Source organism: Octodon degus, unplaced genomic scaffold, assembly GCF_000260255.1.
Source record: "Octodon degus isolate 3935 unplaced genomic scaffold, OctDeg1.0 scaffold00090, whole genome shotgun sequence".
Classification (NCBI taxonomy): Eukaryota; Metazoa; Chordata; class Mammalia; order Rodentia; family Octodontidae; genus Octodon; species Octodon degus.
Window position 1 is genome coordinate 10,914,849 of NW_004524666.1, and position 15,119 is coordinate 10,929,967.

Here is a 15,119-nt window from a genome sequence, read left to right on the forward strand (position 1 = left end):
AAAAAAAAAAAAAAAAAAGAATTCCACTGAAAGCTGGCAAAAACACTTGGACAAAACTGAAGTTAGAATTTCAGACCATGAAGATAGCATTGCCGCTAGTGAACACAAAAGGAAAGGTCTCTTAAAAATATCAAGGAACCAGAAAATAACAATTCAACAGCTGCAAGATCATGCAAAGAAAAATAATATAAGACTAATAGGTATCAATGAAACAGCTGGAGTCAACACAAATGACATAAAAAGACTGCAGAAGCAGTAGCAGAAAATTTCCCAAGCATGGGAAAAGAATTTGCCATACAAGTAAGTAAGTCATATAGAACTCCAGTTAGCCGTAATCAAAATAAATCTACACCAGACAAATAATGATCAAGATCTCAGAAATTCAGCAAAAGAATAGAATATTAAAAGTTGTTAGAAGAAACAGATCATCTACAATGGAAAGTCCATCAGAATCATGGCAGATTTCTCAGCACAGACTATCAAAACAAGAAGAGCTTAGAGTGAAATATTTCAGGTCCTGAAAGAAAATAACTTCCAACCCAGATTGATTACCCTGCAAAACTATCTATTAAAGTTAATGAAGACATAAGATACTTCCATGACAAAGAACAACTGAAGAAATGTGGACAAACCAATCCTACAACAAATACTGACAGATATTTTACAAAGAAATAAAAATGACCACAACTTCAAGAACAGCAACAGAGAAAAACCATCAAGCAGAGCAAGTAATTAAACAGAGAGAAAAAACAGGTATCTTATAGTAGAAAAATAACATGACAAAGATAAGCCAATACATATCAGTTATAATCATCGATGTAAATGGCCTAAATTCGCCAATCAAAAGAAATAGGCAGAATGAAGAAACAAAATCTAACAATGTACTGTATATAAGAAATACTTTAACTAAAAAAGAAATAGACTAAAAGAAAAAGGATGGAAAATAATATTCCATGCGGCAGGAACCGTAAAAAAATAAGGGGTAGCTATTCTGGTTGCTGACAATGTCAACTTCAAACCAAGAGTGACTGAAAGATAAAGATGGTCATTACATACTTGTTAGGGAAAAACTATATGAGGAAGAGATAACAATTATAAATATATATGCACTCAATGTAGGAGCACCCAACTCTATATAAGACAAATTTTAACAAACATGAAAAATCTAATACATAATAAAATAATTATACGGGGGAACTTTAACACCCCATTGACACAAAGAGATATATTAAGTAAGCAAAAAATCAACAAAAAAATAAAAGAACCAAACTTATGAAGAAACAGATTTAGTAGACCTTTACAGAGTGTTCCACCTAATGTCAGAATGTACTCTTCTCAGGTGCACATGGGATGTTCTCCAAAACAGACTATATACTACCACATAAAACATGCTTAAGTAAATGCAAAGAAATTGAAATTATCCCATGGATATTATCTGACCATAGTGCAATGAAATTGGAAACTATTGACAAAAGAAACAGCAAAAACTCCATAAACACATGGAAACTAAATAACATCCTCTTAAAAAGTCAACTGGGCACAAATCAAACTAAAGAAAAAATTAAACAATACTTATAATTGAATGAAAAGACATACAACTTACTAGAACCTGAGGGATGTAATGAAAGCTGTCTTAAGAGGGAAATTTATTGTGGTAAATTCACAAAGCAGCAAAGCAGAATGAGCCCAAACAATCTTACACTCCTAGAAAAAGGTGAGCAAGTCAAGCCCAAAGCCTAAGGAAGACAGGAAATTATAAAGATAAGAACAGAAATAAATGCAATTGGGATGAAGAAAACAATAAAGAATTAGTGAATCAGAGTTGGTTCTTTGAAAGAATAAATAAAATTAATAAACTCCTGGCCAACTTTATCAAAAAAGGAAAGAAAAATTCAAATTTAGGCAATAAGGAATAAAAAGGGTGGAATCACAACAGACCCTACAGAAATTCAGAAAATCATCAGTACCTATTTGCAAAATCTTTACTCTCACAAGATGGACAATGGAAAGATTTCTCAATACAAACTACCAAAGCTGAATAAAGACATAAACATTCTGAATAAGCAAATATCAGTGAATGAAAGTGAAAATGTAATAAAAAACCTATGAACAAAGAAAAGCTCAGGTTCTGATAGATTCACAGCTGAATTCTACAAGAAATTTAAAGAAGAATTAAGGCCAACTCTTCTCAAAACTCTTCAGTGAAGTTGAAAAGGAAGCAATTCTCCAAAACTCATTCCTGAAGACAAATACCAAAACCAGAGAAGAACCCAACCAAAAAAGAGGACTACAGTTTTATCTCCCTCATGAACATAGATGCAAAAAAAAATCCTCAATAAAATACTAGCATACAGAATGCAGCAAATCACCAAAAAGGATATACATCACAACCAAGTGGGATTCTTCCCAGGAATGCAGGGATAGTTCAATATATGCAAATCCATAAATGTAATAAACCATGTCAACAAAGACAAAAATCACATGATCATGTCAATAGATACAGAAAAAGCTTGATAAAATCTAACACTTTTTCATGATAAAAACCTTACAGAAAAATGGAGATAGTCTTTACCTCAACCTGATAAAAGACATCTATGACAAAACGACAGCCAACATCATACTAAATGGACAAAAATTGAAAGCCTTCACTTTAAAATCTGGAAAAAGGGCCTGTGAAATAGCTCAGTGGACTAAGCACCTGCTTAGACAAGCATAGGGGCCGGGGCTTTAATCCTTGGCCCCATACGCCGTGCTGGCCCTGCCCCAGGTGCACTGAGTGAGCAACTGAGTCCAGGTGTGGTATTGTGTGCCTGTAATCCCAGCACTGGGGAGGCTGAAAACAGGAGAATCACTACAAGTCTGAGCTGTGTAGTGAGACCCTGTACTAAATAAATAAATAAACAAGATAAAATCAGAAAAAAGATTAGGATACCCACTGTTACCATTCCTATTCAATACAGTTCTGGAAACATTAGCCAGAGCAATTAGACAAGAGAAAGAAATAAAAGGAATAATGGGAAAAAAAAGAGAAAAAAAAGGAATAATGATTGGAAAGGAAAAAAGTAAAACTATCATTATTTGCAGATGACATTATACTCTACATAGAAGATCCCAAAACTCCATCCAAGAGACTGGAGAGATTAAATAATCAAATTCAGTAGCACAGTAGGATACAAAGTGAACTCTCAAAAATCAACAGCACTTCTATACAAAAACAACAAATGCATCAAGAAAATAGGGAAACCATGCTTTTCAAAGTAACATCTCCTGGGGCGGGGAGATGGCTCAGTAGGATAAGTGCTTGCCTGGCAAGCAGAAGGGCCTGAGTTCAATCCCTGGTTCCACCAAAAAAAAAAAAAAGCAAAACAAAAAACCCACCATTCCTTTAGAAAAAATGGGGTATACCGATGAATGTCCATTTTGTATCTGTGTATTCAAAGAGGTTGGGATAGATATATAGTTGCATTCTCTTAATGAATAGAATGATTTGTTCTAATGGTGTTTGTAAATAGGATCACAAGTCCGCATCTTGTACAGCAATTAATCACTAAGAAGAATATATGCAGTGTATTATTTGTTGAAACTGTCCTTCTGATATGATTTGAAACTGTCTCATTGCTATCTGTTTGTCAATAAAACTTTGGAAAAAAAAAACAAAAAACAAAAAACAAAGTAACATCTCCCAAAATGAAGTATTTAGGAATCTCGCTCGTTCCCTCCCTTCTTCCCTCGCTTTCCCTCTCCCTCTCTCTCTCTGAGGTACTGGGGATTGAACTTAGGACCTTGCACTTGCCAGGCAGGTGCTTATTCTACTGAGCTGTCTCCCAGCCTTAGGAATCAGTCTCACAAAGGAAGTAGAAGATTTATATAGTAAACATTATAGGACTCTGAAAAACAGATCGAAGAGGATTTCAGAAAATGGAAAGACATTCCTTGTTCATGGATAGGAAGAACCACCACTGTGAAAATGGCCATACTCCAAGAACTGTTACACAGATTGAATGCAATCCTGAATTGAATACCATTAGTATATATCTTACACATTTAGAGAAAACATTCCTAAAATTCATCCAGAACCAGAAGAGACCTAGAATAGCAACAGGAATCCTGAGCAACAAAGAAAAGGAAGGAGGCATCACAATCTCTGACTTGAAATTATACTACAAAGCTACTGTGATAAAATGATAATGGTACTGGCAAAAACAACAGATCAGAGGATCAGTGTAACAGATTAGAAGACACAGACATGGCTACAAACACATTCAGTCACCTTATTTTTGACAAAGGGGCCAAATATACTCACTAGAAGAAAGCCCTTTAATAAATGGTGCTGGAAAAACTGGCTTTCCACATGCCGAAGGCTAAAGTCAGACCCATGTCTATCACCATGCACAAAATTATAGTCAAAATAGATAAAAGATTTAAATATTTAAAATGAAACATTAAATCTTCTCGTGGAGAAAGTAGGTTAAATCTTAAAAGACACAGGAGTAGGTAGAAAATTTATGACCAAAAATCAAACTGTATAAGAAATACTTGAAACAACAATTGGGATCTCATCTTTTTGAGAAGTTTCTACATGTCAAAATCGTTAAGAGTGAAAAGAAAACCCATGAATTGGGAAAACATGATAGCTGACTGTTTCTCTGACAAAGTACTTCTATCTAGAATATATAACAAACAACAAAGTGTCAATCCAAAAATAGACATCTGAGATGAATACACACTTCACAAATGACAAAATACAAATGGCAAATACACGAAAAAATGTTCAACATCATTAGTATTCAAGAGATGCAAATTAAACAACACAGAGGGGCCAAATATACTCACTAGAAGAAAGCCCTTTAATAAATGGTGCTGGTGCTGGAAAAACTGGAAACTGGAAAAACCCCTTTATCTTATGCCAGAAAGAATGGCTATGTTCAAGGAGCCAACCAGTAACAAATGCTGGAGGAGTGGTTGGGAAAAAGGAACCATTCTCCACTCTTGGTGGGAATGTACACTGGTACCACCACTATGGAAATTAGTGTGAAGATTCCTCAAAAAGCGAGGATAGGAGATCCCATTCAAGCCAGCTATTCCTGTCCTGGGTACTTTTTCCTGAAGAACTGAAAACATCATACTACAGTGATGTATGTGCACCGATGTTTATAGCAGCACAATTTGTCATACCTAAATGTTGGAAACAACTCAAATGTCCATCAACCAAAAGATGGATTTTAAAAAGATGTTTTTTTACACAATAGAGTATTACTCAGCTTTAAAAAAGATAAATTTGTGTCTTTGATAGGTAAATGGATAGAACTAGAGACTGTATTGTTAAGTGAAATAAATCAGACCCACATATGCAAACACTGTATTGTCTGGCTAGTATGAGAAGCTGAAAGAGTAAATAAAATCTGAAAAGTACAATAGATACTACATAAAAGTGAAAGAATTTTTTCAATGGGAATAAAAACTCAGATGAGGAAAAGTACAAAAGAAAGAAGGGAAAAAGATATATTTAGGTATATATGCAGGATAGTTTAGATAATTGTAATGCTAATTTCTGCTGCCCTATTGAAAGGAGCAGTTAACGCTTAAAGTTTTTTTTCTTCATTTTAATTTCCTATAGCCTTTTTAAAAATCAATTTTGCAGGCTTATATTTGATAAACTGAACAACTAATTTGAAGACAACATTTTGCAATAAAACAACCATTTTCAAATTTCTATTACTTTGTTTAGAATGAAATTTTGTATTTTTTTTAACCTTTTTTTTTTTTTTTTTTTTTTTGGTAGAACCAGGGATTGAACTCAGGCCTTTGTGGTTGTCAGTGAAGCACTTATTCTACTGAGACATCTCCCTGCCTTTTTTTTTTTTTTTTTTTTTCTTCTTCACTATTTTGTACTCTTTAAAAAAGAAAGAAAAACTAAAAAAAGAAGAAAAAAACAATAAACAAGGCAGGACCAAAGCCCATTTGTACCCTTAGTAACTATATAAGCTAGCAATGACTGAAAATACTGAAACCACTTAAAATGAAAGTTTTATAATTGAAACACCTTAAAAATCTTCACAGAATATAAAAGAATAAAAAAGAATAATTAAAACATATGTATGCTCACTGCTGTGGTTTGGATCTTGAGTGTCCCCACAAGGCCTGTGTGTCAGAGGCTTGGAACCGAGCTTAGTATTATTGGTAGCTGGCAGAGACTTTAAGAAGTGGGGTTTAGTGGGAGAAAGCTAAGATACTGCAAGAGTGTGTTTTTTGTTTTTTGTTTTTTTTTTAATGTATATTAGTACAGAGTCAACAGGGTCTCACTACACAGATCAGACTCGTAATGATCCTGCTGTTTTTCAGCTTCCCAAGAGCTGAGATTACAGGTGTGTAAAACCTGTCTCAATCACTGGCTCAGCGTGCCCTAGGGGTGGGGTGGGATTGAACTGCAAGTGTGCTCTTAAAGAAGATTTTAGGGCCCTGTTTTTTTCTTTTGTCTCTCTGTTGAAGCGTGCAGCTTTGCTTCACCACACACACTGCCATGGTGTGTTCCTACATCACAGTTTCAAAGCAGTGAGGTGACCCAGTCATGGACTAGAACCTCTGACACTGTGAGTGAAATGTTTTATTTTCTCAACTTTATTACACTGACAGATATTTGCTATACTGACAGAACTTGACTAACACATGCATGTTAAACATACTTTAAAAAAAATTTAAAAGTTTCTTTTTAAAAAAACCTCTACAGGGGCCTGGGAGATGGCTCAATAGAATAAGCGCTTCCCTGGCAAGCGCAAGAGCCTGCGTTCAATCCCCCAGTTCCACAATTAAAAAAACAAAACACAGAATTAAAGCAATATTTCCATTCTTCTAAGCCTTAAGATACATTGTTAAGTAAAAACAGATTGACACCCAATATAAGCATTAACTCAAATTTGTCTAGGTATAACAAGTTAGTGAATTTTCTTGTTAAGTCTATAATTACAAATAGCTTTACAATGATGCTTTTAAATATAGTATCACAGACAGAAAAATAGCAACTGGTTATCAAATATTATACATAATTACCTGGGTTTTTCTGGCACATCAGAAGGATTACTACAAAATGGTTCCTGGTAAATAGTTTCTGAAAGATCATGATCCAATAAAGTTGCCACAATTTCTTCCCTACTTGGTGGGGACATAAGTGGCTTCAGAATATGAGCAGTTCGAGGAGCAAAAATGCCATTTTTTGATTGTAAGGGTGAGCTGGCAGACCTTGGTGAACTGTCAGGAGTTGGCGACAACATATTATTTCTCGAAACATACAATTCTAAGTCTTCAGAGGCTGCATCCATAAGTTCACCATCAGGTGATGAAAGTACTGTAGTGAAAGAGGAATTAACTGAATCAAGAGACTGTCCCATTTCTTTTCTGGTGTGTCCTTGAATCCAGTCTGAACTGCTTGGCTGTGAGAAGCTAAGAAACACTTCTTTGCTTACTGAACTCCTATTCAATCTGGATTTTTCATTTAAACAGTCATCTGCTTGCTGGACACAGAAAGAATCCATTATTGAATTGGATCGAGGAGTGAGAGAATGAAAGCTATTTTTCCACTGGTGGTGGCAGTGATTTTCACTGCCATCTATAGATGATTTCTCAAAAAGTTCAGGACTAGATCTAATCCAAGAAGTTGAGTCTGAGGCACGATGCTTGTCTTCACACTTCTGGTTGTCATAACCTAAAAACTCATGTTTTTCTAAAGCCTGTCCTGGAAAAAGATCCTGAACAGCATCACTTAAAAACTTCTGAGGCAAATTCTGATCAGCTGGGACAAACTGACTCCCAGAATAAAAGCTACAAAATCCAGTCTGTCCTATTGTGTTAATATCAAAAGTATAATTATGGTCAGGTGACAAGCTATCTTCTAGTGAATAACAACTTTCAAAACCTGGATCTGAAAAAAAGACAGGACTGTCATCTGAAAGGGAATTATCCAATTGACCAGAATTTTGTATACTTGAAGAGTCTATTTTTAGAACTTTGGGAGTTTTTTCTTTAGGTTTTGTACTTCTGGGAGTTCTAGGTTTTCTTGGAGATGTTACTGTTCGTGTCCGTTTGTTTGCTTTATGTTCAAGGGAACTAGAAATAATTTTGTTTGGTTGTTTATTAGATAATGAATCTTGCATAATGTTTGCATTTTGTGCTTTTTGCTGTCTTTTTTGTAACAATTCCTTTAAAACTGCCAGTCCAGATTGTCCTTCACCAAATGCTGAAGGTGTTGACACAGCCTGATTTTTACACTGAGAAAGTGCTTTGGTTTGTGAAATCGCTTCTGACAGTGATCTCTGCTTTGCCTTTTCAGGTTTAAAGTTTGACATATCTAAAATAAAGCCCCTTTGTTTTTGCTCCCAGGTTATTTGTCTTATTGGATTTCTTAAGGAAGTTACAAAGCAATCATTTGGCAGTTGACTTTCTTCTGAAGCTGCATTTCCTGAAGAACAAGTTTCACTGTGCTTTGATTGCTCTGCCATGCACACAAGCTGCTGCTGACTGTCTTTGCAATGCAAAAAATTAGGGGCACAGACCTGGTCTGGCTTTGCTTCTAGGGAACTGCGATATTCATTTAACTTTCCAATGGATGACAAATAGTTTTTTTGTAAATTTGCACTCTCTTCTGTCTTTGGAGACATTATACCTGAAGGTATCTGTGTACTCTGTGCTACCTGAGACAAATGATTGGAAAGGTCAAATATATTTTTTTGAATCAAGGTTGATTCTCTTAGAGCAAACATAGCATTCTGATTATGAGATCTTGGAATATTAATCTTTGAGATTCCAGAGCCTATAGAACTACAAGCAACAGACGAATGCAAATCATTTCGTGAACTAGGAAATGTCTGCAAATCTGCAGACTTCTTACTTTCTAAGAAAGAAGAAAAGCAGCCAGACAGTTTCTGTTGTGCACTGATTCCAGTGGACTGAGGAACAGAAAGGGGATGATCTGTAGCACAGCCTGTTAGTGACACCTCTTTCTGTTTAAAAAGTACTTGAGAACTTCCAGAACTATTTGTAGGTTCAGATACATTCTGGTGTTTCAACACAAATTTAACTTCTGCACCAGACTGAGATTTTATCTTTTCATCCTTAAGAGTTATGTGCTTTCTTGATTTACTTTTCTCATTTGTTTTTTGTTTCTGTTTCGCTCTCGGTTTCTTTGTTACATCATCTATTAGTTTATTTGTTTGATTTCGCTTGTTCCTTTTTTTAGCAACTACAGAGGGATTGACATGCTTTGCTTTTGATTTTTTAACCTGCACTCTCGTGCGGTTACTTTTTCCTACACGAGAGTTAACAGTCTTACTACTATAGGAATTAGGACCTTTAAAAAGCATTGTTTCTTTTTCTGCAGCAGCCATAACTTCTTCAGCTTTTGGATCTGTGGGAGACCAGCAGCGAGGGGGAGAAGAATTTATAGGACTTGTGCTTCTCTCAGAAAGAAAACCTAGTTTAGACATAACATCACTATAATTCAAGTCACAGTCTTCGGTTTCAGCATTGTAAGATGGTGAGGGAAGGGAAAGAATAGCATGGGGCCGTTTTTTTCTAAAAGATAAAGTTCTTTTAATACTTTCACTACTTGTCCTTTGTTGCTTACCAGTTTTCTTCTTAGCAGATTTATGTTTTGACTTTCTTCGGTGACTCTTCTTTGGTGTGAGTGGATAAATGGGATATTTGGTTGCAGGGGAATCAGGAACTTTTGGCCAAAAATCTTTCAAAGGTGCAAGCTTCTTATATAGTTCCATTTTTTCTTCTGTTAATATTACTTGTTTTTCTTTAGAGTCTATTTTTCCTAGCTTAACAAGCATATTTTTCCTCCCTCTAAATCTATTAATAATAATATACTTTATAATGACAGGGGGTAGCTTTTTAGACATTTTTCTTCGTTTTCGAGATTTGAGAGTTCCATCTAAACTTTCACCAATTTCCATGGGATGAGGTAGGCTAATTTTTGAGTTGTGTGTTACAAAACTTGACTCACTATCTTCCGTTTCATAATTTACCTTGCGTTTGGCTCTAAGTGTATATTTATTTCCATATAGTCCAAAGGAGTGTTCCGTTTCTAAGGTTCCATCTCCAAAGTGACAGTCTAAAAAACTGTCTGTAGGTGTTTTGTTTTCAAAAGCTCCACGGGGGGTTTTAACTAAATCACCAGCTAACACATTATCCTTCTCAGGATTACTGTTACATGGATTATTTTGTACACAACAATCTTTTGTGGATCCAGTTTCATTACTTTTGATGGAAGTCTCCTGATGACCCACAAGTTTCTTTTTATTCAATTTTAACCGGGATGGTTTATTGGCAGGTTGTAGTTTATATGTTACAGGAGATAATTTCTGTGGTCTAGTGAGACAATTAGAAAGAACAACACTGGGAAAGAACATATAGTGTGCTGCTTGCTGGCTGAGACTTGGCTTTTCTGTTTTATGTTCTTGAAATTCTTCGTATCTTATTTTAAGTTTGTTTAGTCCACTCTCATCAGCAATACAATCAAAAGAGTGCACCACAGTTTTATTCTCTCCCGAGCATGAAAGCAATTCACAATTTTCAGTTAATGATGAAGGAAAGAAACTATTCAGAGCTGTGCTGTTTCCTTTTTCATGTCCATCAGAGGGCAACTTATTTTTTGACTGACTTAAATTAGAAAAGCTGAAAGAATTTTTTCCCAATGTATTCTCGATAGTGTGACGGCTCATATGTATAAAAGGAGCATCCTTTTCAATCTTTCTAATGTTTGTGTACTTTCTACTTGGTACTTGTCTTGTAATAGATGGAATATCTTCTTCATAATCAAAAATACTACTTTCACAGGAAGATACTGGAAGGGTATCTTTCTTACCACTTTCTTTATGAGAATTTTCCGAATGGACAGTACAATTTAAAGATTTCAGTGAGTAAGTGCTTTCATTTGTAAAAGAAGTGACTGAGTTATCCAGATTCTTCTCTATATTGTTTGGTTGTTGATGGTCATCAATTAAATCTTCCTTGTTCAAAACATGGGAAGAAAGGGCACTTGTGTGTTTACACTGGAAGGTAATCTTAGCAGAAGATGGGGGTTCTAATGTAGCAGCATCCTTATGAAAAATGGAGGGCTTTACTGATAGCTTGCTTGTTGCAATTACAGAAGAGTGGGTTCTAGAATTTTCGTTGTTTAATGGATTATCTGGAATGGAAGAAATAATAATTTATTTTCTTTACATTTTTTAGATTTTTAAAATATTTCCATATCAAAATACTGTCAATGTGGAAAAAAAATTACATGAAATTAAATTCATATGTTAAAATAAGTTATCTCAACAAAATCTAGAATTACTGCTGCTGCTGCTGCTGCTGCTACTACTATTACTACTATTGATACCAGGAATAAAACTCAGGACCTTGTGCTTACCAGGAGGGTCCTTGTGCCTCTGAGCTATGTCCTTGGCTCTGATTTTATTATTTTAAACACACATTCTTTTGATTAGGAAAAGATTATATTGGGGTAATATAACAATGTCTTTTGCAGAATAAAGAAAAATACTGTCATATAAAACCTTTTTCATAAAATGTTTTAATATGTGAAGTAAGCTGAGCATATTTCTTAGTTCCCCGTATTACTTAAATGTAATATTATAAACTGATTAAAGTTTACAAGATATGGGCTGGCTAGATAGCTCTGTGGTCTAAGTGCCTGCCTAGCAAGTGCAAGGACCCAGGTTCCATACCTGGTGTCTCATGCCATGCCAACCATGGAACACCAGGTATACCATGCTAGCCTGAAACCAGGAGTGATAGTGCATGTCTGTAATCCCAGCACTGGGGAGGCTGAGACAGGAGGATCACCACGAGTCTGAACCAAATAAATAAATAATTTTTTAAAAAAGTTTGCAAAGCACGAAGTTGGTAATTGCCAATACTATATCCTCTTAGAAATGAAAAGTCTGTATCTACATTCTTTCAAATGAAGAAAAATTCCAGAGAAGGTCAAAACATGACAGCGTCACAACAGACTTAGTCAACCATAGAGTAAATATGATAGTTTTAAAATATTTTTAAGTCCTAAATAACCAAATGCTCATTATACACTACTTACCACCATTTTCATCTGCAGTTCCATCTAACTGAGGTATAGAAAGATTGGCAAGAAGCAAGCTGTTATCATTCCATTCCATTTCTTCTTCAGAAGATGAATCATCTTCAGTTGAACTTCTGTGAGTAGTTCTGCACAGTGAACTAGGTATATTAAATTTATTGATGAGTATGTTCATGAGAAAAGAGCATCTCAGATGCTAATAATTTATCTAATTGACCATAATAGTTAAAAGAAAAAAAAATCGGAAAAATGTAATTTTAGAAAGAAAAGCATACATACTTTGTCTTATTAATATTTTACTATAGCATCTGCAAATTATTACTGTAAATAGACATTATAATTCCTCTTATGTGAGAAGAAACAATTCCTATTTTAATACCTGTACAATATCCTGGATTAACGTATCTAGTAATATACTCTTCCTTATAATTTTCCTTTCATCTTGTCCTTAAATATACACATGCAACAGTTTGAGTGAGAACCCAGTAATTTTTAAAAAGTGCCTTACTGAAATACTTAACGATATTTCCATAAATACGTAAACACTGTATTTTGAAATGGGGGAAGAAAGAAAAATAGAAGAGGTAAAGCAAGGGATATTCAGTTCAGGGGTAGACCAAAAATAGCAGTATAAGTACTGAATCAATCAGGTAATAGGTCTAAAATAGCATTATTCAGAAACATGGATGGACATCAAAACTGAAAAAAAATGGCTTCATCAAGTTTTTATCTCATACTGATTCTAACCTGATGCTTTCCTTTTTTAACTGAAAGGGAAAATCTTTCTAACCATACCCAATTTTTTCTAGTCTCAAAAGTTTGAAAATACATATGTAATAAAGATATAAATGGTAGAGTTTCCTCTTTGAGATCCTTCTGAGTCAAAACTTGTCACAAAATTACTTTTAAGAGAATTATCTACTATCTTGTACCCAACTTTCTACCCCACGTAAAAACTCCTTTTTAAACAGATTTAACATAATCAATCTCTGTTTTTGTAGTCTGTGTGAAAGTGATTTGCTCTATGAAAGGATAATCTTTCCATAGTTACTGGCACTGTTAGTAAAAGTATTCCTATATTACACAGAAAATTTCTTTTCAACTCTAATTTTAGTAATTGTATTCCTGTATGTTATGATTTGAACATGAAATGTCCTCTAAAGCCCATGTGTTGAAGGCCTGGTCACCAATACAGCAGTGCTTGCAGGTGGAAGATGACTGGATTATGAAGGCTTTAATCTCATCTACTGATAGATTTATAGCTTCATAGGCAGGCTACTGAGAGGGGTCAAAACTTTAGAAGGCTGTACCTAGTTGGAGGAAGGAGGTCACTGAGGGTATGTCTTGTCTACCCTCCCTTCCTTCTTGCTATCTGCCATAAAATAGGGAGCTCTTTTCTACCATAAGCTCCTTGCCACGGTGCTCTGCCTTTACCACAAGTCCCTAAGCAATGGAGCCAAGTGACCCGTACTGAACTCTCTGAAGTCATAAACTAAATTAAATCTTCCTTTAAGTTATTTTTTCTCAGTTTTCTGTCACAATAATAAGAAGCTAAATAACACACTACATATGATTACAAAAAAATCTTTCTATCAATTTCTACATATGATTTCTGTTTTTATCCCTTGCAGACATAAGGAGCAATGTCCTTGTCATTTTCCACAGGATAGTCTTCAAAATTTATAAACATATTTATCACTTATCTCATGGTTTATCTCTATTCATTATTCAAATATTCTTCAAAAGTAACAATGTTGACAGATCCTTCTGTTTTCTTTCCTTTTTTTCTTTTTCTCTTAGTAATACTATGGTGCTCAGGGCAGAATCTCATTCTGTACAATAAAAATAATTAGGGGCTTGCGATTTAGCTCAGCAGTAGAATGTTTGCCTAGCATACAGGAAGCCCTGGGTTCAGTCCTTAGCACCAAAAAACCAAAAAAATATACCTTACCTAAAAAGCAATTCAACCAAAAAAATACAATAAAATAAAAAAAGACCCAAAACAAGGTAACTGTAAAAATAAGTCCTTTTCTAGATATTATGCTTCTACTATTCCATTTCTTATCTATGTATGTTTATGAAATGTTTTCTTTGCCCAAGTTAAAAAAGGCATGATTTCAGAATTTATCCAATTAACACACAAGCATAAACGGAATAATGGGATAAATCATTCCTTCTATTGCAGTAAACACTATATCATAACAATATAACATCACATCTGGAGATTTCTATTCTCCGATTTATTAAGTAGAAAATGAAAGTTATGTACAAATAAACCAAATATATGAATTAGCTTTCTTTCCCTTTTAATAATGGCTTTAAGGTATAAAATTTCAAACACAGACTTTATAAATGTTAGTGCAGCATATAGGAGTTTAGAAGGGGATGTTCACTCAGGCTCAGAACCCTAAATTTTCTACCCTGAGATGATAAAATCCAGACAGAATTCTAAGGTCACAGACACTGCCTTAGAAAACTGCAACACCATCTTACTGATTTATCTGGAGAGACAAATCAGAATGCCAGTGTTATCTTCTGAGACTCTCATGTATTTTATTTTTCATCATTATTATTATTTGTATTTTAGAGAAGGGTCTATATGGTGTTCAGGGTCTCACTACTAGATCAGACTCAGTGATTCTCCTGTTTATAGCCTCCCAAGAGCTGGGACTACAAGCACGCTACAATGCCCAGTCCTAATTGCTGTCTCAGCATGTCCTGGAGGCGGGGCCGGCACAGCAGGCCCAAGAATCGAACCCCTGGCCTGTGTGCCTGCTCGCAAGTGCTTTAATCCGCTGAGCTATTTGGCCGGCCCTCTCACATATTTTAAATTTTTAGTATTTAATTCCTTTAGTCTATTCATACCTGGAAGCCGTACCTTAGTCTTCCAAATTGACACCATACATAGTTGCTAAGCTCCAAAACAGTAACTCTCAGAAATTTTTTTTTTTTCAAGTTCTGAGATAAGGAGCTTCATTTTTCATTACCCACATATGTTAAAAGTCTATATAAATAATTTTTAAAA

General features: G+C 34.9%; 1 protein-coding gene across 5 annotated transcripts in view; it reads right to left on the bottom strand.

Annotated features, from left to right (window-relative positions):
• The window catches only part of Rev3l (REV3 like, DNA directed polymerase zeta catalytic subunit), a 183,028-nt gene that overhangs the window by 64,243 nt on the left and 103,666 nt on the right, over positions 1–15,119 (bottom strand). For all 5 annotated transcript variants that reach the window (XM_004637502.3, XM_023722299.1, XM_023722300.1 and 2 more), the window contains exons 12-13: positions 12,095–12,234; positions 7,048–11,185 (exon numbers count right to left, since the gene is read on the bottom strand). In XM_004637502.3, coding sequence (XP_004637559.1) covers positions 7,048–11,185; positions 12,095–12,234 — 4,278 coding nt within the window. The remainder of the gene's footprint in view (positions 1–7,047; positions 11,186–12,094; positions 12,235–15,119) is intronic.